At 39.7% G+C, this 27905-nt stretch overlaps 1 protein-coding gene across 1 annotated transcript; it reads left to right on the top strand.

The window, feature by feature from the left end:
- Positions 1 to 1409: 1409 nt before the first annotated feature.
- Positions 1410 to 25572, top strand: RRP15 (ribosomal RNA processing 15 homolog). The gene is made up of 5 exons (XM_029965093.1): positions 1410 to 1470; positions 4798 to 5072; positions 6900 to 6997; positions 7830 to 8028; positions 23315 to 25572. The coding sequence occupies exons 1-5, from the start codon at positions 1410 to 1412 to the stop codon at positions 23465 to 23467; spliced, it is 786 nt and encodes a 261-aa protein (XP_029820953.1). The 3' UTR covers positions 23468 to 25572.
- The last annotated feature ends 2333 nt before the right edge of the window (positions 25573 to 27905 follow it).

Genomic DNA, 27905 nt, shown 5'->3' with positions numbered 1-27905 from the left:
CTTATACAGTTCTGGTGTTTTAGGTGGTGCTTTTTTCAAGATATACTTCTTACAGATGCCTCCAATTGAGTAACTGGATGACTGGTAGTGTTACAGTCTGGTCTTAAAATCTGTGTGTCCGTTCACTGGCTGTGAAGTGACAGAAAATAAGTGTTACTAAGATAAGAAATTCTCTAACCTAAGGTATGAGAAATTTTGTTTCCCTACACGTGGGGGATAGTGTGCTCTTCTGAACACCCAGTGCAACAACAAATACTACCATTGAGAGAAAGGGATTTCAGTACATGAACTGGAGCTTGCAAAAACTTCTAGCATCCAAAACTCTTAATCTGAAAAATTTGTAAAAGAATGTATAGCATAGTCAGTGATCTATGACCTAAACTACTTATGCTAAGCATTAGATCAGCATGGTTTGGGTGGATACAGTAATTGTCAAGTGAAGTTTAACAGCACAGCCCATCCCAGAGACCTGTGGTTTGTTTACAAAAGGTCCATGACCTACCCTATCTGGGGCCCACTTGGTGTCCAAGGAAATTTGAGCTCATCCCTTCCACAGATACCAGCTAGGGCAGACCAACCTTAAAGATTGAGAAAATCTTTTTCTAGTGTAGAAAAAATGACTTCAGAAAGTATGTGGTATCAGTGTGAAAATGGTAAACATTTAGGGATATAGTAAATGGTCAGTTGTCTTTTTTCTTTTCTTTTTTTTTTTTCCCCTGATTGAAAAGTCAATGAAAGATGAATTTCAGTTTTTCAATCCTCCCCATGACAAAACTCCTTTTGGGCCTTAAAGGAATGTTTGAAAGCATGGCTAAGCGTCCTTGGGGACATCAGCACTGTGGAGATTCCAAATTCCTCTTCCCACCAGGCAACCTACATAAACAGAACACTAATTTATTTATTTTTATCGCTGCTGCGCCCACCCACACTGGCTCCCCGAGGTGGAAGCCAACAACCTCTCGGGCACACAGTGTGGCTCCTGCGGATGGCCCCGTGCAGGGCTAAGGGTCCCTGTGACTCTGTGAACCAGGCTGAGCTTTGCTGGGTCTGAGGGTTTCCCAGGGCGCTCTCCACCTTTTCCCGCACTCGGGCCCCACGAGGCCGCGGTCCGTGTCCGCTCTCCGTGACCCCACGGCGGCGCCCCCGAGGGCTCGAACAGCCCGAACAGGAGCGGCCCCCGGCTCTCGCTGGGCTCTGCCCTGCTCTGGAGGAGCGGCAGGCAGCGCCCCAGGGGGAGCAGGAGCACGGGCGGCGCTCCCTGACTTATTCATCAGCTCAGTTCTGTCCCCTTTTCCTCCCCAACCGCCCCGGAAGCCGCCGCTCCATCCGTCCGGAACCTTTGGAGCCGGAACGGCAGTTTGGCGGGCGGGGGCGGGGCCGGAGCACGGTGCTGGCCGGACCCGGGGAAGATGGCGGCGGCCCGTGGCGGGCCCACGTGGGCGCGGACGGCGGCGGCGCGGCACGGACAGCGTAACGAGGGCGGAGGGTCGAGCGTGGGTCTCTCCTTCTTCTAAAGCTCTGTGTGCCCGTGTGGGCCGTCCTGGCCCGGCGGCCTCTCCTCTCTGCCGCGTCCGAGCCCGCCGGTGGGTCCGAGGCCCTTCAGCCCCCCCGCTCCGAACCCTGGGCCGGGGCTTGGAGCCGTCTTCGCGGGGGATGGGGGCTCAGGCCCCGGCACAGCCACGTGCTGAAGCTCCTTCTCAGCCGGGGGTCCCGTGGGTGGCATTCCCGCTGTGCCCGGTGTTGTGCCTGGTCCTGTCCTCTGCTCCTGCCCTTCTCTACTCAGCTAGGGGGTACCGACAGCAGCTGGTTAATTCCCTGGGCCCACCAAAATAACTTTCGCTGCTTCCTTGGGAGCGGGGGGAGCGACTGTGCAGAGCTGCAAAAGTTCCGTGTCTGTGCCAGACCGGGATCTGCTTCTATTCCGAAGTAAACCCGTGGGACACGCAAGGTAGTGATTCACCAGGAGAGCGCAAACACTCGTACTCCATCCTTTACGCACAGTTCTGCGCTCGTTCTTGCCTCCTTGTGAGTTGAGAGGGTGTACCTAACTAGTTGTGATCGCTTTTTAATTGTATCTTGTAATTAGATTACTTTTTTTTCTTTATTCTGGGAGGAATCAAGGTTGTGGCCGTTTGGAGCTGTAGGTCACACTGGTTCTGTTTGCTTTGAGGGTCAAAACTGAACCCAAGGGAAAGCTTTGTGTGAGAGCTTCTTTCAGAGCTCGTTTTGGAATGTTTTCTATATTTAACTGTGCGTCTACACCTTCGTCACTGAGCAATATTAGAAGAGTAAAGTATGGAAATGTGCATTTCCCACACACACAATTAAGACTTTTTACATTAAACCTGTACTAGGCTTTAAGGTTTGCAGTTCAGAACAGAGCCTCAGGTCCTACTTCTGATAGAGTTAATCTAGTCTAAATTACTTTGAAATATCTCTGCTTTATCTCATGCTGTTGTCTGATACTCTGACATGTAAAAGAGTAAGTTAAGGCTGGTCCTTGAAGTCTTGTTAATCTCTCTGTAATTGTTGAAAGCAAAATGTTGGTATTATCCAGCACTATCCTCCTATTTTACTGGCAGAAAATATTATGTAAAGGAAATTAATACATAATTCTGCAATTTTCCTTTTTATAAGTCTGATCTGTTATTTATGGCTAACTGTCAAGCAACTGGGGAATTCATCTTTGGACTTTTGTTAGTAGTTAGTTTTTGTATCTATAAAAAAGTCGTAAGTGGGGGTTGATTCATTGTTTAAAAACTAGATAGTGTTATCCTAGCATGGACAAGGCCTAGGGATGAAAAGTTGACATTGTTTTACCTGTAGGAACCAGGCTGTGGTGATGTACCAGCTTCTTCATATGCAATGGTTTGAATTTATTTTTTTTTAATCTGGAACTCAGGATATGGAAACATACTGATATCTAAAAGGATATAAAAGGATAAAAAGGGTGCCTTTAAGTAGTTAGTGAATGTGTTGAACATATCTGCAGCTTCTAAATTTCCACTTTATAGTAAGGACTGTTGAAAAAAAAACCAAACCCATTATTTATCTCAAGTGGAGTGTGACACAACACTGTGTGCACCTTGATGCTAGTAAAAGTCATCCTGACCTAGATCATGACTAAGTACTCAGTAATTATTTCTCTTCCACATTTGTTTTGTAAACATATAATTTTACTCCTGTCTCTGATGGTAACTAAATGCTCTCCGAGCCTCTAAATGTGCCTGGGCATTAGAGGTTTTGTTTTAAATTGATTAATGCCACTGTTTTGCTGCTATGTCAGGCTGTATTTTTCTGGTTTAAAAAGGCACATGGAGAAGGCAGAATAATGAATAAGTCTGGCAACAGAGTGTATGTTTATGTTTGCTAAGTAATTAAAAAGACAGTTGATTAATGGGGAATATCATTAATAGCTGTCTGCATGGCTTTATAGAAAACAGATCTAGTGAAGCAGTCCTGACTTCGTTCTCTTAATGATTTAATTGATAAAGGTAGTTCATGGCATATAGCAGTGCTTACAAAGTAAAGCACTTGGCTCAGTAGTACTGTGAGTACAGCAGCAGTAATAGTAGTAGTAGTAGTAGTAGTAGTAGTACTCTTTTTCAAGTAGTGTGAGTGCTAGAGGGATGAAAGTGAGTCAACTGGTGGGGAATTAGGCCCTTGCTAGTGGGACTGGGCAGGGTCAGAAACTAGCCTCCTTCTGTCCAGCACTTGATTTGTGCCCTTGAAAGTTGTATATAAGGAAATTAATTTAAAATTTCACATGACACAAATATTAGTGGAATAGTAGTTAATAGTGGCAGGAAATATGTATGCTGTGCTCTTCATTTTGTGATAAAGTGGGTCCACTGAAATAACCAAACAAATTTTAGCCCACCCTAAACTTGCAGCCCATTTCATTCTAGTTAATCTGCACCATTAAAGACTTTAATTTTTGCAATTTGACACACTGAACAGACAAATGAGGGAAATGGCAGATTATTCATGTGTTTGATGTGCCATCTAGTTGGCTGTTCTGTGCTCTCTTGATGTTGCTTGATTACTAACTTCAATATTGTCACTTCAGCTCCTTTAGTTTTGTTTTGAAGGGCTCATAGGGTAAGGAAACTTGGGGGTGTTTTATTTCTGTATGAAGAACTTGAACAGTTACTTATGCCAGAAGACCTTAGTGCCTCTGGTTTCTTTTGAGTACCTGATGACTCTTTTGATTCTGCATTTCACAAAACAATCTCCCCTGTGTTCACTGTACTTTGGTAATTGTATTTTTGATGGCATTGTTTTCCCTGGGCAGATTTTTCTTTCACATAAGGAATGCCCTCCCAGCTTCAGTTTAATCCCTGTGGCTGTTTGCACTCAAACACCAGATGTCACTGTTGCAGTTTGTATGTGTGTGTGTACATACACATATGTATACATACAGATATGTATGTATATGCATTTATAAGCTATAATTTCTGAACTGGGAAATACAGGGTTTTTTTTCCCCCACAATTCCAGCCCTAAACATAAAAATATTCATATTCTAACAAAAAATATCCAAGGCTGCCTTTTCCCTTTTAGCCATCCACTTCAATCACTTTAAATCATTACTGAGATAAGCAAGCACTTGCATTACATAGTTTCTAGTAAATTCATTATGATGGTGTTTGGCTGCTTGAGGAAGTAATTGTGACACTACATGTGCAGCAGTACGTGGCCCTGGACTCAGATAACATTTACATATGGAGCAAATTGCACCAGTGATGGATCCTTACGAGAAAAAGAACTGATAATTATTTTTTTTTTGATCCCTAGATTCTGAGTTAAGCTCAGAACTCCCAGAAGACAGCTACTCTTCAGGAGATGAAGCCCTGGATGGTGATGATGAAGATGAAACAGCAGCCCCTGGCAATGTGGTTGAAGAGGCAACAACCTCCAGAGATGGCCCAAGTTCAGGCTGGGCAGATGCCATGGCAAAAGTGCTCAACAAAAAGATTCCACAGAATAAGTCCACCATCTTGTCCAAGAATAAAAGCTTGGAGAAGGAGAGAGAAAAGGAAAAACAAGAAAGGCTGGAAAAGAGGATGAAGGTGAGAAAAAGATGCAGTATTTCCTATGTAGTCATAGTCAGGTGGGCTACTACATGCAAGATAGTCTCAGCAGAGATTTGGGAGAGTGCTCTGAGACTATCTCAGTTTTGGAATCTCTCTTCCACAGTGATGTCAAATAACTTCAATTTTTTTACTTTTCCAGTCATGCTGTGTAGGGCTTTTTCCCTTACTGCATTTTCTGGGTCATCAGGCAGGCTGATCGTTGGCAGCAGGACTGTTCCAGTCTGTTGGCCATAAGGTGTTTTTGTTATTGAGAGGGTGAAAGCAGCTGCTTTAAGCTTGGTTTTCTAATTCCGTTGTTAGTTTGGAGTGAAATTCACGTGGTCAGAATTAAAAGTCAAAATAGTTCTGTATCACAAAAAGTGAGAGGGAGAAAAAGAAGAAAACTTCCTTCATTTAAATTATGCCACAACATCCGAAATCAAGGCCTCTAGGTTGAGTAACTATTGATGCGGTTGTGAATACTTGTTTGCTCTCCTCAATGATTTTCTTGACTGGAAACTACTGTTTCTACTACTGTAGAAAACTGTGTCTGTTCCCTGAATAGCTTCTGGTTCTGAACCTGTTATGAAGAGAGCAAAGTTATGTTGGCAAGTAAGTCTTTTGTTTGTGTCTTTAGTGGAACTTTTAATTCCAGGCTGTGATTGATTTACCTTCAGGCTACAAATACATTAATGGTACTAATGTCTCATCTTACCGGTTCTGTTTCAGTGGGATAGCCAGGTTAGTCACCTGACAGTTTGGGACATGCTGTGGTTGGGCCACAGCTTGCCTTTTAAATGCAGAGATGCTTCAGTACAGCATCTGCGTGGTTCTGGTTGTCCTAAATACCTGTTCTCATCCAGTAAATATGTGGGAATACTGCAGAACAGAGGTGGGCTACAGGTCCCCAAACTGACTTGTTTACCTTAGGAAAACTTGAAAACGCTCTGCCTTCCACTGATTGCTTGCTGATGAAAGGTAGGATAGGGCAGTTCTTTTGATCAAAGGCCAAAACATGGTCATAAACTCAGAAATTCATAGTGGTTTTCCTGGAATTATAAAGATAAGGACTCTGAAATTCCACTAAAAACTTCTTGCATAAAACAGATTTAATGGAACATCACTAGGCCTAGAACACTATTAAATTGTTCAAAGGGGAAGAAAAAATTTCACTACCTTTCTCCTGAAGCAGAGGTTGTGAAATACAGTGGTCTCCTATTTTAGCAGAAACAAAGCTGGTGATATTGTGGCCCCTGGTAATGGAAAATGCATCAGTTTGGTTTTGAAGCAGAGACTCAAAAGAAAAAGACAAAAATCAGTATTGTACACGAGTTGTTGTCTGGTGGACACTTGGTGCTCTTCCTGGTGCTTGAGTTCTGCCTGTTGCAGTCTTTGATGTGCCTCACTGTTGGTCACAGAGCTGTACTGGGATTAATTCTGTGGGGAAAGTCAAATTCCCAAGGCTCAAAATGTGATGTGCCTGTCTTGGTAGACACAGGATTTTATTATGTATGAATTTCTCTGTGATCAGCTTGTGAGTCTTGGAGTTGAAAGCGGTCTTTGAATAATTTCCTTGCTCACGGCAGTTAGTGTGAAAGCATTTTTATTCTAGACTTTTGTCACTGAAAGCAGGTGATTCTTTGAGATTTGACTGTGGGCCCTGGTGTGTCAACGCAAGAGACTTACCTCAGACCTGTTGTCCAGCCCCATATTGGAGCCCCCCTTACCCTCAAACCAAACTGAACTTTGCAGATTTTTTTTTTTCTTCCTGCTACATACTCTATCAGTGTGTGCTGCATTCTCATAACAATATTTATAATGCAGCTCGATAAAAAGCGGGAATGGGAAATGATGTGCCGAGTGAAGCCAGATGTTGTCAAAGACCGAGAGAAAGAAAGAAATCTTCAGAGAATTGCCACAAGGTAAGAGTTTTTCTGAATGCTTTCCTTAAATATATGTATATCAAAAAGAGGAGGAAAAGGGGAAGAAAAGGCTTATGCAGGTAATCTGTTTCCAATCAGTTTGAACTCTTAAGAAGTGACTTCCAGGAGCCGAGAGATTTATATACAGGTCTGCATTGTACGGTATCAAGTTCAGCAAAAGATTTCAGAAGCTTTATGAAAGAGTAAAAATTTAGATGGGAATCTAATATTTGCTTAACAGGAGTGCTTTGTTGAATCCCATCATTTTGTTAATTTAATGCCTTAAAAATGCAGAACAGTTGTTTCTACTGTTCTGGTTTTTTGCTTCTCTGCAGAGGATTCACCAGACTGATGGCTGTAAAGTTCAGTCTGTTCAGTGTTGCAGTAGTTTGGTGTCACAGAACTAGTTGAACACCTTGATGGGCTGCCTGTGTCTGCCTCCTTAATCATTCCTCTGCCTTGTCCCCTTACTTCAGCTGCCCTTGAGATCTTGCCTGAAGAATTTAATATCTGGTTGTAGGACGAGTAATGTACTTCTGAGGATGAAACATGCTCATGTACTGATTTCAGTGCCAAGTTACTATGCTTACTTCAGGGTCTGAATAGTTATGTGTGGATTTGTTTGTTACTGGTTCCTAGCAATAACTGTAAAGGAGGAGTGAACATTATAGCAAATGTTACTTCTTAACCAAATTGAGGTTCCCACTAACCATTCTGGGGAGCTAGAAGCTGTCCAGCATCTGCACCAATTAGTTGCTTTGGTAGGGGGTTCATTTCTGTAAAAGGAACTTGAGTTAAAAAATTTATTCTGTTGTTTTTTCCCCTATCCCAGAGGTGTTGTACAATTATTTAATGCTGTCAGGGCGCACCAAAAGAACATTGATGAGAAGATGAAGAAAGCTGGGAGCTCTGACAGGCGGCGTGCTAAACTGCTGTCTTCTGTTTCAAAGAAAGATTTCATCAACGTTTTAAGAAACGTGGAGGGTGCTAAAGGAGGCAAGAATGATGGAAAGGCCACAAAATGTAAAGAGGTAGGCTTCATCTGTGAGAAGAAAATGCATACAAGATACCTTCTCAGTATAGTTACTGTCTGTTAATGTGCCTGCTCTTCATAACAGCTGTGATCCAAATGGCTGGGGTGTTTTGAGACTTCTTAGCAAGGGAACAAGTAGCTCTTAGCCTGTTTTCTCTGTATTTTGAGTATCAAAATACAAAGTGGTGTATGTTAAAAAAAAATATAGGATTTTTTTCCTTGGGTTTTGCATCAAGCATGGAACAAACTGCTAGATTTTAGTGGGTCGTGACATTTGGAATTTGGCCAATAATAGCTCCTTAAAAATTGTTAAAGACATGGAGGCTCTTCATCTTACACAGTGTATTAGACTGTACTACTTGTGTGTACCCAGAGTTTAGTCATGTCAAACTCACTTCCTTTGGATGATTGCGGTATCCGGAACTGAAGGGATTTGCTGTACAAAGTGAATACCACAACAGAAAGAAATAGAGACATATTAAACATTATATGTAGGCTTTTCTTTCCTTGATTCTGTATGTGTATTTAGGTTGATGTGGCTTCGTTGCTGTTACGATGTTTTGGAAAGAAATACACTTCACTTTTTCTAACGTGTTTGAGACGTGGTGTAGTTAGACTTGTCTAACTCTTCAGTGATTCTTTCAGCTCACCAAGTAGCTCAGGGTTGAAAACAAGTTCCTCAGACGTACTCTCTCTCGTATTTCAGAAGCTGCACGTTTTTGAAGCGTATTTGTGTTCAGGTTTGAACTCTGTGCTCAGTAGTGGGTGGAATACTGCTGTTGGCCCAGACTCACAGCAGTTAACTAAGTGCTTTTCTGTGCCAGGAAGAAATACTTTAATCAGTTGGGAGACAACAGTTTGTCATATGTTTTTTGTTTGTGTGCACTTGGGGAACATGCTGAAACACTGCCTAGCATGAAGTGCTCATACAATTTTCATGCAAGTGTAATATTAAAGTATTTTTTAAATTCTTCAGATAATGAGAACAATTTAGCTTGGTGCTGACACTTTATTTCTCCTTAAATAATTCCAGCTTGCTTGTTTGGTTGGGGGGGCATGCATGTGTGTGGTTCTCTTTTTTTTGTTTGGTTTTTTTTTTCCTCCCCTGGAATAGCAGAATATCAGAACAATAGCAGTGCCAACTAGTGTTGTAGTCAGCATTGAATCAATAGCTGAGCAAGAACTAGGACCTTTGTTTTCTTTTGTGTCAGATTGTAGCAGGACAATTTTCTAATTAGTAGGTCAGAAAACGTAGATTGCAAATGTTTCTATACTGTAAAAAAAAAGTCTTATTTTGGCAGCATCAGTAAGAGCATATTTCCATTCAAGTGCTCTGGAGATGCTTTAGAGGCTGGCTGGTTAGTGTTGGGTTTGACTATTAGTGTAGATGCTGCCTTCACATTGCTTGTGAACAAAAACTGGACAGGGATAGAGGTTTTTGGTTGGATTTTTTAAATAGTGTGTCTGCCTAGATAGACCACCCCTCTTCCTCTCTTCCTTGCTGCCTCTGCTTCAGTGACTCTCCATTCAATACTGAACCAATCTCTTCAATAACTCCTTTTCAAGCTGTTTTTAATCTTCCTTATTTTCTCTTGAGAACATATCTTACTCGTTTAGCAGGCTCCCATCTTGGTAGTTAATGCTTGAGCTTGAGGCCAAAATCTGATCTGCAGTCTTCTCTTTAGAATTACAGAGACATTTAGCCACTGAACAGTACTGTTGGCCTCCACTGTCATAGCTCTGCTTCTTGGTCTTTGGGGGTTTATCAGAGGGTAGTAAGCAGGGATGAGGCTTTTTGGTAGTGAATTCCTTGCAACAGGAGTTTGGTAGTTGTTTATGCCATCTGAAAGCTTTTGTTTGTTTGTTTGTTTTGTGGGTTTGTTCTTTCTAGCAGCCTGCTTTCTTTTTACCACTTGAGAGTATAGCGTGTATTTAATTTTTAGAAAAGAGGGGTGAAATGTATTTATTTATCTCAACAAAAACAATGGAAGAGATGCCAATCCCAAACTCCAGGCATTCTGCCATCAATTAAAATGCAGTCCAGAACAATAAAAACACAACCCCACCCACATGAAACAAGCAGTCAGCAGGAAAAATAGCAGAATAAAGTTTCACCAGTGAAAGCAAACCCTTCTTGACTCAAGCCCTGTGCTGTGACAGGAGACTTGACTGTATTTGTGGGAATGGGCTAATGCTTCTTCTTACTCTGCAGTACTTTTTAAATGCAGAATTTGCTGCGTATTTTTGAAAGTTTGGTGGTTTCTTCCAGATGTCAGGGATTGTTGAAGAAACCCCTTATAAAGCTCTGTTTTGATTGACTTCTTAGTCAAGTATATTTTTGTGTGAGAAAAAGAAATTGAATGCTCTGTAAAGGCCCATCTGCAGCAGAATTTGGTTCTCTACTTCCATCAGCTTCAGACATTGATGGGAAGGGCAGGTAACCTGTGCTCTTGAGAACGTTGTTTATAGTCTTGTATACTTTTAGTCATTGGCCTAATTATTACTTAGCGTACACCCACCAATGTAACTGTGAAAAAAAGGCTTCAAGGCTGTGAAAGTTTTCTTGTGCTCGTCTTGTGAAACTGTAGCCCTTCTTGGGGTTTCGTGTGCCCAGATGGGAGTAATTACTTTTCTGAGCTGGAGCCAAAAGCTTTGCCTTTCATATCATTAGCTGTTTATCAAGGTATTTCTTAATCCTTGCTGAGCCAGCTGACTTGTGTAATATTTTATCCTGTTTTTTTTTCCAAGGGACGGTGCACGATGCTTGCCTCTGGGTAAGATCATCTAATATTCCTCCCCTCACCACCTTGTCTGAAGCCTTGCAGTGTGGGAGAAACATATAATAATTTTCTTTTTTTAAAAAAATCCTACGTGTTTGTTGTTTGGGTGGGGGTTTTTTTAAGTTTTGGGGTGGGTTTTTTTGGGAAACATTTATTGGCAGATATGAAAGCTTTCAATCTTGTTCAACACAATCCTTACAGACCAGTTTTTCATTTCAGTACGTGTTGGTCGTGTCTTGCAGCTTCCCACCTGTAAGACATTGTAAGAAATATTATTAAACTACAGGTTTAGAAAAGGTACCTATCAGAGATGCTGTTTTTCCAACCCTGAAGGCTGAGGTCATCTTTATGTCTATGGAAGAAATACAAAAGTAAGTAGTGGCAGTAAAGGATTCCTTGCAGGAATCTTTTGTTTTCTTTAGGTCCTGAAGAAATTTCTGGGTGCTCTGAGGAAGTACCTTTGCTTCCAGGGTTGAATGAAGTTTCTGATCTCTTACAGTTGCGCAGACACGTTGGCTGATGTAGTGAATTACAAGAGGTCTTGAAATCTTAATTGTAAGGAAACAAAGAAATTCAGAGTTAGCATTCTCAGAGCAGCCTCACCTTTTCTCCTTTAGTGCGTGTCAGGACAACAGGGTTGTTCAGTACCAGATTTCATCTTGACTTTTTGCTTGTCATTTGTACTACTCCCTGTAAAGCATTACTGTGTGGTAAAACATTTTTCTAGTGATATATAAACAACTGGCATGATCGTTACAGATACTCTTTATGACAAGCATAGCCTGAACTCATGAACCTTTCATTTTCAATTAGGCCTTTGTAGCATGATTTTGCTTCAACGTGTAAGTTTTCTTACACCAGATCTGTGACAGAGCATTTCAATGGTGGAAGTAAGAGCAGGATTTCCTGGCCTACTTCAGTAACCATGATCCAAATTCTGTAAGGTAATTTTTCTGTAAGTGTACTGGCTACATGACCTGAAGGTACAATTTGCTTCCTGTGTTGTGATGACATCTGGAAAAAATTGGTTATTGGTCTCAAAATAGTACCTATTCTAAAATAATTTATTGATAGGAAGGAAGATGAGTGGAGAAGAATACAAGTGCTATTTCATATCAGCTATTGCTCATATGGGATTTGAAATAAAGTGCTTTTCCAGAAAAGTTCCTTCTGCCTGAAGCATATTTTATAAATGCTCCTAGTGGTTGGTAAGTAATTTTTAAGCACAGTGATTAGAGTCAGGTTTGCTATAGATTTTTCTTTTGTTCATAAGACTAATTTTAAGCAGTAGTTTAAAGATTGTTCAAGGGCAGGAGGAGTACTACACTTGACTTTGACTGCTGGTCTTACTGGGATACAAGAAGTGGCATTGGAGCTTTCATTTTTCAAGTTAAATGAGGATATAAAATGTGCTTTTCAGCTTAAATGTTAGGTCTGTGTAAAAACTGTGAGAGTGCCTTCTTTTTCTTGCAGCTGTGTGAGTACTGGCCATCAGCGTGTTCTGCTTTTTCCCACTTTTTCCACAGTATAGAAATGAGGAGGAAGGGCAGAAAATAATACTATTTTCATCCATAAATCTGTTTGAAGTTACAATGGTCTGAACAATTGCTTTAACTAGCTGTAGGAAATATTTTGTTTCTGAAGTATGGATAAAGGCAGAGATGATTTCTAGAAATTTGATAAGATGTATCAACACCTTTTTTAATCTTAAAAGGAAACTTTTTTTCCTTAGGTGATAATGGCTTTGCAGAGTAGCACAAGTTTATTATTACAAATGTTGTGTGCTGGTTTTACAGAACAAATTGAAGGAGTAACCAGGCATGCATGTATTCCAGCAGATTTGAGGGGGCAGCCAAGTATTAATTTAGTTCAGCTGCAGCCATAATAGATGTGTTCTCCCAGTTTTAATAGATGTTTTCCCATCACGTGCACAGAAACTTTTAATTTGGATTCCTCTGGATGCTGCGTTTTTACCTGTTTTTCCCAAATGTATGTACATACTCTTGAAAGTCACCTCTTGTATGTTTGGAGCTGATGCTTTTAAGTTAGTTTCTTGGTTTTGTACCAGAAGGCTGCTGACTAGCTCAGTTGCTGTATGCTGCTTTTTATTCGTAGAGACAAATGCAGTGTAGCCTGCCACCAGTTTGCTATATCCTACAGTCCTTATACTCTTTAAGGTAAAGAGTTGTTTTGAAGTATTAGAAATTGTTGGATGGTGATGGTTTTTACTTTTTTACTGTTTAGAAGACGTATTTACTTAAACGGTTTGGGTATCAACAGGATTAGGTTTTTAAGATGTGCAAGCTCAGTTCCCTATCTGTTGCCATAGCTGGTAACACACATCTGTGTTATTGTGGGAATGTAGGTCAATATTTGTCAATATTTAAATGTGTATTTGATTGATAGATGTCAAGAACTTGACACCGTGAGTTCAACTCCAGATAAGAGGATTAAGGATGGGCTGTATTTCACCAGGTTAACCCTTTTTCCTGTGTTTTATACTCAGAGTTCCCTTTCTGTTCTCTTTTTTCCAAATACTTGATCAGAAGTCAGAAAGGAAAAAAGACTGTGATTTTGCACTTTGCTCCCATCTATCTCTCTTTATCCTCTTCCTGTTTTATGTTCCTGACAGATTCTTTCCCCCTGCACCTGAGGACCAAGCACACAGCCCAGCATCCTGGTGCCTGATGTGAGGGCAACCCTGACAGTTGTCCTCACAGAAATGACACCTTCTTTGTCATCATGAGTCATGCACAGTCCAGCTTAACGCTGTCTTCTAAAATGCATTAGTATGTGATATGATAGTATGTGATCAGTGAGGACAGATATCTTAAGAGAATTTGGATGCTAAATGCCTATTGTATCTACTGAGGTGATGACCTGAGGTTTGGGGAGGGCAGTCTTCCAGATGTTTATAACTTGTCCCAGTCCAGGCAAATGTTTATGGAGATGGCAAAAGATATGTTCCCAGCTGCAAAATACATCCTTAACTGATTTTTAAGTTCAAAAAGAATGAATCATGCAAGGTTTTAATGGATTCCTGTAGGAAATGTCTCTTTCCTTCTTGGAGCTGAAGACAAAATATTTTAAGTTTGTCTTTCTGTGAAAAGGAATGAAGTGATTTTAGTTGAAACATTGCAAAAGCCTTCAGCACCAAGTGGCTGAAGTTTGGCAAATTTTTAAGTGAATATAAACAGGGACTTGTGATTGAAATGTCAGGCAATACTGAGACAGCTCCATCTGTCATATTTGAAAGTAACTTGCCTTGCTATTTGTTTATTAGTGCACAGGGTACTCTGATGGTGTTTTTTTTCCCAGAAGATGTTGCAAGGGTTTTTTTCAGTAAGACTGTGTCTAAAACAACCACATTTGAAAAACTTGTGGCATACATCTTCTTTTGATCTTCCCGTAAGTATACAAAGCACTAAGAGTCAAATCCTATTAGACTTTTATCTGGTAAATCGAGTTGGAAGCCTTATAAAAGCAGCTCTCCACTTTTGGCTTTGTTCATAACTCTTATAGGCAGGGCAATATACTTAGAGAAAAAAAACATCTAAACATTTCATAAAGTTTTATAAAAAAATGTCCTCTGGAAGTAAGAGTTTGGGTGGAGCTTGTCTATCTGAACAAGTTTGTTTCCCCCATCTAAGCATTTTCTATTGGAAATTATCTTGAAAAGTGATTCCTTTACTTTGAAATTTTATTAAGGTATAAAATGTTCTGATTTCTAGAGTGTTGAACTAGCAGATGTGTATTATAAATGACCTCTGTGGGCACCTACTCATCTGTTTATCTTGGTAGACTTAAGGAGTGGTGGGTGAAACTGCTTCCAGCTTTCAATGGTTAGAGATTTGCTGAGTTCAGTATTTCTTTTTTTGTATGGGAAAATCTGGCCAGTTTTTAATGAGTGTTTCTGAAATTTACTGAAAGCTTAGAAATTATACTTCTTTTTTTTTTTAACCTAGTATTATTGCAAATTATACTAAAGCTGCCTCTTGGAAAGATCTGACCTCTTTTTGGTTCATTGCTGTACCCTGGACAGTGTTCTGCAGGTGGTCTGTGTCATTTCTTCTCCACCTGCAGCTGTTGGGAAAACCCATACAGAAACACAGAAGGAGATGGAAAGGTCAGAAATGCAGAGAAAGGGTAGCCAGATGGCTAAGATAAGGGATTGGGATCATGGGCGGTTTACATATTCCTTCATCGGGTTTAAGCTGCTTTTAGAAAGCAGCCTGGGAGTGTTGAGGGGTATAGTCTGTTCCTTAATGAGTTTGCCACTCATATGTGATAGTGTGGGGGAAATTACAGGAATATAAAATCAGAGAGACTTGGATTTGAAGACCTTTAGGATATGTTGCAGAAGCTATTTAAGTAAAAGCAGGGGCAATGGGGGTAGGGAGGTTTAGTCTGACAAGCTGCTTAGTAGACATAAAAACTTAGGTATTTCATATTTAGTAATAAAATTATACAAAAGCTAGTTCCTTGTGGGCTCTGGGATTTAGTTTTTTTCTCACCCTCCTACCTCATAGTTTTTTGGATCCTTATACTTCTTTTGGGACTCAAATGTAAGTGGAAATCCTGAGTCAGGAAGGGGAGGCTTTTTATTAGCCCTGCTTCTTCCTCATCAGCTGGAAGTGATGGACATGGTCATTACTGTAGCTTTCATTGTTTGAGACAGGCTTTTGGGAATCTCTCTGTTACGCTTCTTGCTGAATCATAATGACAAATTGAAGGATTTCAGCATCATTTGTAGGAAATAATTTGAGTCATATTCAGATAATTCAAAAATTTTCAAGCTGCTAATTTATTAAAAAAAAAAAATCAAAAATATTCCAAACAGCTGCAGGTCTGCACATTTCTTAACTGTGCCAACAGACAAGCTTTTATAAAAACCTGCAGAAAAATTTAAGTACCCAGTTGAGATAGTGCACAAGTATCTTGCATAAAGGGTGACATCTGAGAAAAATCTGTTATGACTTGAAAATGTTTATCTAAAGTAGACTGTTGAAAGACATGAGTACATGACTTCTGAGGGATAGCAGACTGACGGCCTTAGTCTTGACTGGATGCTTTTTACCATGCACTCTTGCAGTACCTGCGTATTTTCCAGGTGCAGCTTGATGGTTCAGGAACTGTGCAACTTGAAGCAAGGATGTTGTGGATCTCTGTAATTTTTAGGTTGATCTTTAAACTCTGTCTGGAGAAAATACGCATTAAGAAATGTAGGACCAGCTGATGGAGAGAAGTTTTTTTTATTACATGTGAGAAGTGGTGTGGCATTTATTTCTGGATTGAAGTGCTACATATGTAGAAAAGTTCTTTATTCCTCTATCTTGAATACCATCCAAACAGAAAAACTACTGGTACATAATCTTCCTTTTAGTAATAATGATGGAAGCTGGTAAGGAGTTGTCCATATAAGATTGCTCTTGGTAATTAACCAGTATGCTTTCTAGTACAAAATGAACAATATTTTGCAGACAGTTTAGCTGAGGTTAATGACTAGCTAGCAAGAAAAGCTGTTCTTTCTGATGAATGGCGTTGTCTTTTCCAAGTCAGAACTACAATTCAAGTAGTTTGAACACCATAACTTGCTATAAATTTTTTTGTCTAATAAACAATGAGAGTGTAATGTATGGCTTTAAATACAAAAGTCTTGATTATATGTTGTTTTCAACCAGTACTCGTTGGGTCTTTATGTCAAGTATTAATTGATCCTGATGCTGTGCAGTGTTTGCTCTAAGAATTCTGTCTATCAAGTACATGAACCATGAAAGCTGTGTGGAGACTTAGTGGTGAATAAAGTATGCAAGTAACAGGTGAATACACAGATAGTAATGGCCAGGACAGTAGACAGGAGTTTCACTGTCAGTAATACAACTGCTGATAAACAGGCGTTGCAGTTGCAAAGGTAAAAGCATATAGAGGAGGAAGATGAAGCAGTTTTGTTTTTACAGGAGATAAAAACAAGCAGGACTGAAAATGAATTGTGGTGGCATGCTGAAAGAATGTATGGGCTATAACTTTTCTGCCCTGATGAGTTGCATGATAACCTCATACAGGGAATGTGCTATTTCTGTCTTTTCCAGGTATCTTCTCTGGAATAACTTGCAATCTACTTTGAGCTTATCTTTACTTGGTACCTTCTTAAAAATGCTTACTTGTGGACAAGGTTTTTTTCTTTTTCTTTTTTTTAATGTCAGTGGAGTGTTTTGGCCTGACAAGTGGAAAGACAGTGTAGTTACTTGATGTTTACAACATTGTCATTTTGCCTTTTATTTAAGAGAACATGAGTTACAAATTACAGAATGTATTCCGCAAGGGGAACTGTTGGTATGGGTAAAGGTAACACTTCATACCGGAGTCGTAACTTATCTATAGGATTATTTAGGTGAGTCTTACTTTCAGGTGAGTTTTTATTTTCTGTGGGCAGCTTCTGGTGTAGCATACCCATGCTACTCATCATGCTCATTAAAACATGTGAAGGGAATCTCGATGCTGGTATGGCCAAACGTGTCTTGCAGCAACATGTGAAATTCTTTGTGCAGCAGAAGGGTTTCTGAGATGGCTGCTGAAGAATGGCACGGGCTGAGGAGTTCCAGAGCGTCCCGTATACAGAAGGGCCCTGTGTTAAGCTTGAATTCTTAAAATATTTTTGCTTTTTTCTGACAGAAATAACAATTTATGAGGCTTCTGGTGAACCAAGGCTGAGGAAATCTGTTCTCTCATCAGCTTTTCCTAAGATTTTTCTTTGCAACTGAGCATTTAATAATGATGCTAATGAATTGTCTTCTTTGCTTGGGCCCAGATTAATGGTTGTTTTTAGAAAATCTGTAATTCAGTTCTGACCCCTCTAAAGTTGGGACATGTTTAAGCCTCTGCGTGCCAACCCAAAGCATTCCTTCTCATTTGCACATCCCCAGTTGTAGTAAACCCTAGAGGGGGATGTAAGGATGGGGAGATTCCTCGTAGAGGTCATTAAGCTCTGGGTGGTCTTCTGGCTGTGCTCAGAAGGAAAATCAGTATTTGTTGTGCTTGTAGTAATAATTCCAGTGTGTTACTTGCAGAGAAGGTTGAACAGAAACAGCAGGTTTCAAAACACACTGCAAAAAAATTTCATTCTTGGATTTATTTACTAGAATTACCAAAGCAGGTTCTGGTGCGTATGAGAGACCTTGTGAACTGACTGAATTTCCTGTGCCACTGTTTCTGTCCTCAGAATGGACAGCCACTTCAAGTATACAAGGCTCGTTCAGAGAGAGGATGCAAATGGGTACTGAATAACTCTCACTCTAAGGAATAAATCCTCATGCAGAATTATGCTGCAGCAGAATAGATTTCTGTTGTGCAGCTCACATGTTCTGTGAGCTTGAAAATGCTTCCCAAAGTGAGTTGCTGTGACAATTCAGCGCAGAAGTTCAGGATAATAGCGGTACTAGTTACAATCTCGGTTTGCAAATCTGTGGCTTTTTCGCTGCTTGGGATCAGGCTTACATAGGAACCTTTCTTAGAGTCATGATCTTGCTGTAATTCAAATTAGATTAAGTTGTGAGTAGCACCTATGATCAATCCCAAGTATCGTTCTTCTGTTAAAAATAATTACATTTTGTTTTCTGCTTATACTTCGGCTTTACATACTTCAGCTGCAGTTTTATTTATTTCTTCCCAGCCTGGAGGAAACTTATTTTCTTACCCTGTGAGCTTGGATATTGCTGAAAATTAATTTAGGAGAAGTGATTATTCTGGTGTTCTGTTTTCCATTTCCTCCCCCTCTTCTGCCAAGTGGTTTATTATTATTATTATTATTTTCAATTGAGATTTAACACACCTCAGTGTATGCCTGTGCTGTTTTTTATTTTTTTGAGCTCAGTTTAAACTGACTTGCTTGGGGATGAGACACAGAATAGCAGCAATCATTTGGAGCAAGATGCAAGCTGGCAAGGGAAGATAATTGTCAGATGTATGTGAGAATGCTTTTTGGCAGTTACACTTTTTAACTTCATCATGACAAAAGCTTCCCTGTATCTCAAGGTCTTAGATGTTTGTATTGAGCAAAGCAGAGGGATGGGGGGGGCAGTTCAGATTAATTAGACACGTTAGAATTGTTGTCTCGGGGCTTAAAGTTGTTACTTGAGAGATATTTATGTTAGAAATTCCTTCCCTGACAGGTACAAATAAACATTTATTGTAGGTGATGGTTAAGAGAGATGCCCCTGCAAGCTCTGGCATTTCATCTTTTACACGGAACAAAGGCGTGGAAGTCCAGTGTGCTGATTGTAATTCCCAGATCTGAAAAATATTCCTTTGTTAATACCCTGCAGTCACTGTTTTCTGGACACAGGCTGTAGGGGAATCTCTATGGTGCTGTAGGTATGTTTGCTGTTTTGCAGCAGCAGGAGCTGGAGTGTGGTCAAGTGACACAAGCTGGTGGGAGATGGAATGAAATGCTGTCTTTTGCATGTGTGCCCTGATTTCAGGGAACATCTTTTAATGCCATTACTTACCAATAAGCATTATGGACTTTGGTCTGCTTAAGTGTAAGGTTTTGAAAAGCTCTGGCAAACTTTCCTGCTCTGTTTTTAGGATGTTGCTGTACCAGTAAAGCAGGAGATGAAAACTACAATGTCCTGTGGCTTAGACAGACTGAGTTTAATTCCCTTAAGCTTTCAAAGGCAAAAGGCTTTGAGCTAAGGCACTCACTGGCAGAGTGAAGCAGCTATGTATGGTTACAAGTATCCTGCTGCTGCTTCTGACAGCTTCAGAAGGAGTAGAGAGGATTGACCTCACACTTCAGTGTCAGCACTATCTGCCACAACTCCAGTGTGAGTTTGGCAGGTCTCAGTTGAAGATACTTTACTGTCACATCATTTACCAAGAGCAAATTATGTAGCTCCAGTTTTTTGCAGTGGTAAAGAAATGAATCAAAACAGGGAGATTTCTGACTTGATCTTGATCATATAGCTGCTGCTGCTACCACGAGGCTTTTGTAAAGCAATTTGTTCTAAGACATCCAGGAGGCAGTTCCAGCCTGGATCCTGAAAGGGACACCTGTTTTTTTCTAGATGATAGAACTAAGCTTTGTTGGAGGGTGAATGGTTTTATTAGGACTTGGCTAAGAATTTCAGTTCATCTTGTCCTGGTACAGATTGTAGAGGGTATGTCTTCAAACCAGAATTAGTTTGGGACGTATGTCCCCACTACAGAGACTTGTATGAGACTTGAGCTTATGCTATGAGAGCTTAGGTGGCACACTAAGCAGGCAAGATAGTGTTTATTTTATTTATATGATCATTTTTCAACTGGACTATCAGTCCATCACAGCAAGTATCTGCACTACAGTAACCACACTGCATGTTTTGGTCTGTCTTATTTCATCTCGTGATAACAAGTACATTACAATGTATCAGTGACTCCCGAGGGGCGGCAATTAGTAAAATACCTCAAATATTTTGAAATAGGTTGCCACAACTTCTGCAAAGAACAAATCCATTTCAATATATGTATAGAAGAGGAGAGGAAAAAAAACCAACACCACAATTTTTCACTCCTTGCCTTACCAAAGGATCCACATTATGTGGCATTACACTCTAATGTTTATATAGCCTGCTTTGTTTTCATTTGGGGGTGTTCAAAGGGGACTTCAGTGTTGTAGTGAGATGTGCATGAACAGCTGACTGGAAGTTCAAAAGCATTTGTGCCGAGTGAAAGATGGTTTATTTTCCACGTGCCAAGAATCATTTTTGTTTTATTTAGATGAAACCAGATTATGGCATTGAAAACCCAACTGTATTAACATTCTTACATAAAGCAAGTTGGGAAGTGATGTTACAGTTGAACTAATTGTTAATTATACAAATAGTCTTGCTGCATATTTTCTTAAGACTTCAGGAATGTTTTTTGATACAGTAGATTTGGAGAGTTTTTATTCTGAGGGGAAAATAGAGTAGCAAATGAGTTAGGAATGAAGATACTAAACAAGGCATTTTCTGCACTTGGAAGCATGCTTAAAATTGATTAAATATTTGCTTTCAAGCATTTAATCTTCATCTTTGAGGCACTAACATGCTACCTCTGTCTTTCTCCTTAGGGCTTGTTGTAAAACTCTATTCAAACCTTTGTGGTGCCTTACATACTGGGTAATGGAGGATCAGCATCCCTCTTTTGTTAAGGTCCTGCTTTTGTCCTGTTGTTCACTTGACATAGCCAGAAAGAAAGGCTAATGGTTGCTGAATAGTAGCTTGTGATGAATTTGAGGATTGGGCTTTTCAAACCCTGAGCTTTCCACTGTCATTGCCAACAATAATCTACAGCTTCTGTGCTGTTTAAAACCCAAAACAAAATAAGCCAGCGAAAAAAAATCCCTATTCTGCACATCTGGGAAAAAAAATGGAATTTGGTTTTATTATTGAAAAAAGAAAGTGAATTGTTTTGAAAGGAATATGGGATGTTTACACTTAGGTATTTCATATTTAACTCTCTTAAATGTCATCGTTCAAACAGTGATTTACAAAAGATCTGAGATTAAAAAAGAAAAAGCGTGGTGATTTTTGTAATTTTTTTAACCTTTTTCTACTCTGCAAATGTAAACATATAAACCAACTGCAATACAGTTTAAAAAAGAGGAAAAAAAAAGTTACCCTCTCCTTGCATCCCAGAACAGAGTAGCTCTGTTTGCACTAATACACATTATTCCCTCGTGAACATTGTAAAGTCTGCCTAGGGACTCACCCAGCTTATCGGTAGCTCTTTGATTCCAGGTAATTGATTGTCCTGTCTGAAATGATTTTTAAACTTTACTGGGTATAGCATTTGAAGTGAATTGCTGCAAGAGTGGAAAATGGTTAGGAGGCATTACCCTGGGGAAAAGGGGGATTGGATGGGAGTAGGCATTAATGAGAGCAGCTGTGAAGACACAAAAGCAAATCCCAAACCAAAACACAGTGCAAACATCTTCAGGAACAGCTGTGGAGTTTCTTTTTTGGGGCTAGGCCCTGGGAGATTCCTTTTGGGAAGGAAAGTGTTAAGACTTGTTACCCTGTTTTTGTGAGTGTAATGTTTCAAAAAGAACTGTAGGAGAAATCACATTTGGCATTTCTGCTTTGATTACCTATTAAAAATACACACCTTGTTTGTCAGACTTTTTGCACTCAGATAGCTTCTGTTGGTGTGATGTGTTAGATTCACATTTTCTTTATTCCTCCATTCTCCAGCTATTAAATTCCATATGTTGCTCTTTCCCAAAGACTGCACAAACATCAGATTCAATATGCAGTGGTTCTAAATTTCACATTCCTAGATACATGACGAAAAAGAGGCATGAACAAATGTCTGCAGTGATCACTGCAGTGATTACTGCAGGTTTTGCATCTAGTAGGCAAGTCTTTGTCTGCAGGGGATGCTGCAACAGGTGACCCCATCCACTGTAGGGTATCAGGAGGTGCTAGTCACTTAAACTAGAGTGAGTCAGCTGATGTCCATCCTCTTGAGCAGGGGAGTGGGGAAAGCACACCTGCGATGCCAGTGTTAACTATGTTTCAAAAACCCTGCAAAACTAGTGTTTTCAGTGTCCCTAATTCCACTTTGGTAGGACAATTTTTTGCTTGCCTGCTGGACACTGAGCCATGTTGTTCCTTGGAAGTATTTTGCTACTAAGGTATAAACCACTGAAATAAATCCTTCTTCAGTACACGTAACAGCTTTTAGTATTTTCCTTCAAGTAAAGATGTAGGAATAGCTTCAAGCTGTTCTTTAAAACTGTTGCCACAGGATGGGGCTGTTGCACTGCCCAAATGTGATCTGTCACTTCAAAGAACTGCAACCAAGCACTGTTTTCAGTGCTGACCTGAAACTACACTCCTATCCCTTTTCTCTATTATTCACCAGTCCATGTAGTGGGCCTCAGTTTATTCACTTTCAAGAGGTAGGAAACTTGGAGTAAATTGTTGTTGGCTTGCTAAGCATAGATCAACTTCGTTTCTTTTAGAGGCAGCTTTGTACAGTATGACAAGCCCAGGTAGTGAGGTAATAATCCACATAAAGGGGATTTGGTTCACATATCACAGAATATGTTAAATATTAAATTGGGGGGGGTTAAGCCTTTATTAAATCCATATTTATGTTTTAGAAATGTGCCAAGAAGTGTTCTAATGAAGCAGCACCTGGGGGTTAATAAATGATATCATAAATCCATTCTGATTGCCAAGAAAGATTTTAATAAAGGAAGCCATGCCCAGGGTTGACTGTTTCATCCACGAGGAATAATTGTTTTGTTTCCATATTTCTTTTATTGGTTGGTTATAAGAAGTTTGCTTTTTAGCATCAAGTCATTTATGGTTGTCCTGCATGTTTCTGTGTACTGTTTGCATAAAGAGCTAGCCCTTGGTAGGTCTGCCAGTGCAAACTGTAGGAGGTGTTATTTTGATTGCCTGAAGAGCTTCCATCTTTTACTGCCTTTCACGTTCATCTCATGTTCCCCTGTTCCCTCTTCTCCCCTCAAACATTCAGGGTGAAGTGAAGTCTGAAGAGGGGCCAGAGTGGAATATACTGCGTGATGACTTCATGATGGGAGCATCTATGAAGGACTGGGACAAGGAAAGCGATGGAGAGGGTGATACTGAGCAAGGAGGTGGTCTGAAACAAGAAGATGACAGTGACTGAATGAAACTGAAAACAATTCAAGATAATGTCTTATCTTCTTAACTTTGTTTGGATAAAAAGTCAGCATTCTGTGAATGTACAACACTTGGAGGATACCTCTTTTTTAAAAAAAAAAAAAAGACTTACACAACCTTGGAGTGTTTTCTCCTCCATGTCAAACTTTTATTTAATATAGCTCCATTTGCTATACTGAAATCCTGAAATATTTTCCAAAACAAGTATAATTTTCAACATATTTCCAAAACATTTTGTACAGTCAAAATAGTGGCACTTGCCCAATGAAGGAAAGATTTTGCCAAGGTCATTAAAAGTTTATACATTAGTCATGGCAATTGATGTATTAGCATGCCTGCATTTCCAAATCAGTGTTGCACTTTGAAAAGTTGTTGCAATTTGCAATAGAAATGGCTTACAATAAACACAGAAATGCCGTCACCTTGTAAAGTTATCGGACTCCTATAGAGTCTTTACTACTTTGGCCAGAAAAGGTCCTGTAGATAATAAAGAAAAGTAACCATTGATAGTTCTGGTCTTGGAGCATTAGTTTGATTGGAGACAACTCTGGAGACATAATTGTAAAAAGAGAGACTTGACCCTACTGATTGGGGTTTATATATATAATTTATATATATGTGTTTTTTCCATTGTAAGTCTGAAGTTGTATAAGCCAAGAGTCTGGAAGGAGAGGAAAGGACAGTCATTGCTATTGGTTTCATGGGGGAGGGAGGGCTTTTCTAACAATACTCTATGAAATTGTGTTCCTGTTGCTTCATTTGCAGTTCTTTTTCAGTAAGGAGATGGACCTCTGAGATACATCCTATGGGTTTAGTCAGCCCTAATGCTAATTCCTCAGGTCTGTAAAGGGTCAAACGAGAAGAAATTTGGAAGACATCTGTCAGGGTAACACAACTGGCTTTAAGCTACAGCAGTTTCTCCTCAGTCGTTGTTTGGTTGTGAAGGTGTAGAAGCTAACATATATAATAAGAATATATTCTATGTAAGCATATGCATACAGAAGGAATTGTGTTGTGACTAAGGTGTTATAAATGAGAGGCTGGGGATGAATTCTGCTGCCTTCACTGTTCCAGACTGGCTGTCTGATGCTGTGTCGTTTGTTTAACTTTGCTATCACATTTCCCCATTTGCTGTGTGAAGCAAATGCCTTGGGGCCTATTAATTGATACTTAAAATACATAGTACTGTTCTGTCCATTTCTGCAGATGCCTTATGTACAAACCTTTCTTTGTACCTGCTTATACGCAGGATACCATTAGGAGCAACTTTGAAACTTTCAGCCTTCAACATGGAAATGTGCAGTAGGACAGTGGATTTAGATTTTCCTAATGAAGACATTGAGAAGGGAGAGGGTGTTTGAACTTTGTGTGTACTGCAGGATAAAAAATATAGACACAAAATGGTAGAGAAACCCATCCCAACAACTGGCAATCGTTGTGTTATCCCTCGCCTATTCATCTGGTATATATTGTAGCATAATTCTTTGAGGAGAACTCAAAGCTAACAGCAGAAATGTTTAGATTTTCAAGCTGTTTTGAGTGTTAAACATATTAGATATCTGAGGAGACATTAGTTTGTGGCCTGATATTTATTATCACAAACGAAGGCATACACTCAAAATATCAAGTGGCAAAACCACAGAAGTTTGACATATGGTTATCCCGGCTTCTGAAGGCTCGACATCTGTATAGCTGTTCAGTGAGAGTTACCATCTCATTAGTGCAATACAAAAATATGCCACAATGGATTTTGAGTCTCTGAAGCAGCATAATATTCTAATCTGTCGTTGCTTTCTTTCTACAGTGTTCAGTAACTTTGTGAGAAAAAATTACATCAGCACCCTTAAATCTACAGTTGCTCTCTAGTTTCATATCTCCTGTCTCTCTCAAAGAGACTTTTGGAAAATAATTTAAGTTTTTCTTAGGAACTGTGACATCCCGAGATGATTATTAAAAATTTCGGAATACTTTCCAAATACTTTCAGAATGCTTGGTTGTTTATTTGTGCATTTTTGGAGTAATGTTTTGATTAAAGCACTGAAGTGACTCGTGTTAAAGAAAAAAGTGGAGCATATCAATATTGCTAAAAATATTTTGAGCTTCCATTTCACATATGTAGAGAGCATTTCTTGCCTTTTAAGAAGCATGATACTTATATTTTTATGTATATTGAGTAGTTATTTAAATTTGGTACTGTGCCTTGTCCTTTGGTTGTGCCAGATGCAGAGAAGCTCCTAGAATAACTAAAATTGTTAACTACGTATTTTGATTTTAGGCATTTGTTGGCTATTTTATTTCACAAGTTTTGTTTTTATTGAGTAGCAGTTCAAAAGACCTAAACTTAGTTTGACCCAGACACCTTCCAGTCTCCTCTCTCAGCTGTGGGATCAGCTGCCCTACCCCCTTTTTCAGTAATGTTCTTCCTCTTCCATAGCTACCAAGAACAACCTTCAGCAGCTTTTCCCAGCAGTCAGAGTGCTTGGTCTGTTTTTCCTGCTCCCATGAATATCTCTGCTTAAGCAAAGCTGTGCCGCTGCCCTTCATTCCAGAGAGCATGAATCATCTCAACTTTGTATATTTCTGTACCTATCTATATAAAGCCAATAAGGATGGGGTGGTTCCAGTTTTATTAGGCTTCAAGCCAATTCCAGAGTATGTAGAGTTTAATATTCTATGGATTGCATGCAAAGCAACAGCTTTGTTTAACAAGAGAAGGCACAGGGTCAGCTCTTCCCCATGTCTCTTGTCCCCTGTTCCCCCCCAGCACAATTCACATCAATTGTGTTAACTTTTTTCAGCAAGGAAAGCATGAGTTGGCCTATGGAAAAAAATAACTATATTCTCCGTGCTTTTCTTCAGCCTCCTGTTAGGGAAACACTTTGGGAGTGGTGATGGAATATCCTTGTTTTGCCTGATGCTGCTGCACCACAGCATCTTCCCTGCTAAAACATGGAGGGAAGAGCTCCTGCTTCTGCAGCTGTGAGTAAGGTTCTCCTGGGTTCACAAGTTGAGCAGAACAAAAGAGCTGGAAGCTGCTTCCTGGTGAAGATAATGTTTTGTGTGTGTGTGATTTGTTTTAAAGAGAGAAATTGATTGTTTGGAGGCCATAAAAGTGTTTTGATTATCTGATGCTTCCAGAAGAAGGTGGTCTATACAGCTGCATCTGTTCAGTGCTGGCTCAGTGGCTGTCTCTAGGGAGGAAGGCAGAAGTCATCTGGCACACAATACTCTGCACAACTTAAAATGACAAACTTCTCATTCTTATGAAATGAGTCCTGGCATAGTTAATATACACACAGAGCAGTTGTCAGTGTTGTTCACTTCCAACCCCTGAGAATTGCTCAATGATTTCTTCAAGACTTGCTGAGGTAAGGAGTGAGAGGGCCAGGAGAAAGCTTGAGGTAGTGAAGAATCAGGATCTCGTTACACAGATAGGGTCCTTATGCTAAATAAGATGTTAAATCGGGAGTCTGAAACTTCAGTGACAGACACTGGAGACTGGACAAGTTTTTAGTTAACAGATGGTGGAAGACTGCAGATTTCATTTACTGCTGTTCTAAAGCAGTGGCTTCTAACCTCTTGCGGTATGTAAGCTTCAAATGTTTCACCTCCATAAGCGATCTAGCAGATAAAGGCTTTTCCTTAATCATTCTTTTTCAGACTGATAACGGTGGCTGATACTGCACAGACAAAACATTTTGTTTTCAAATGCATCTTTTCAATTGCTTTTCTGTCTTAAGGGGTATGTTCAAAATTAAAATCCATTCAAACTGAATAGCCTCAACACGAAAGGTGCTTGTGTTTGTGCAGTGCTTCATCCCTTGAAATGATTTATTTTTGTTTAAATCCATGTGTTTAACCTGTTGGATACCAAATTGTTAAATGAACTAGGGCACTTTCATCAGGCTTTCGAATGTGAATTCATGAGCACAAGTGTCTTCCCAGAGGCACTTTGGAAGGTGATTTAGGAATACTCATAAAAAGCATTATTTCTTCACAGTGCCTCAGTTGATTCAATAGCCCATTCTCTCATGCCAGTGAATGAACTTCTGAAGCATTATTTTACAACATCTTCTTAGTGTTTCTTAACTCTGTTTTCAGTAAATGTGTTAATTGTAAACTGCTAACCTCGATCAGACTTGCATTGAAGTTTTGATATCACTAAGATTTCTTATAGTGTTCTCAGAAGTAGCTGAATAATTAATAGAAATAGTTCATTAAAAGATAAAGTGGTTACACATATCAGAAACTTCATGCGTAATCTAGAAACGGTTATTGCCATAGTTTTAAAGCCTATTTGAATATTGAAGTACTTAAAGATTCTACTAGCCACTTATGAGCCCTTTATAAAGTGCATTATGAATATAATCTTGGAGATTGTGACTGAATGCCCATGGTTATTCAATCACTGTTGCTTTGGACTT

Source organism: Manacus vitellinus, unplaced genomic scaffold (assembly GCF_001715985.3).
Source record: "Manacus vitellinus isolate BGI_N305 unplaced genomic scaffold, ASM171598v3 scaffold_8_pilon, whole genome shotgun sequence".
Taxonomy (NCBI): Eukaryota; Metazoa; Chordata; class Aves; order Passeriformes; family Pipridae; genus Manacus; species Manacus vitellinus.
This window is presented reverse-complemented; position numbering and strand designations above follow the sequence as displayed.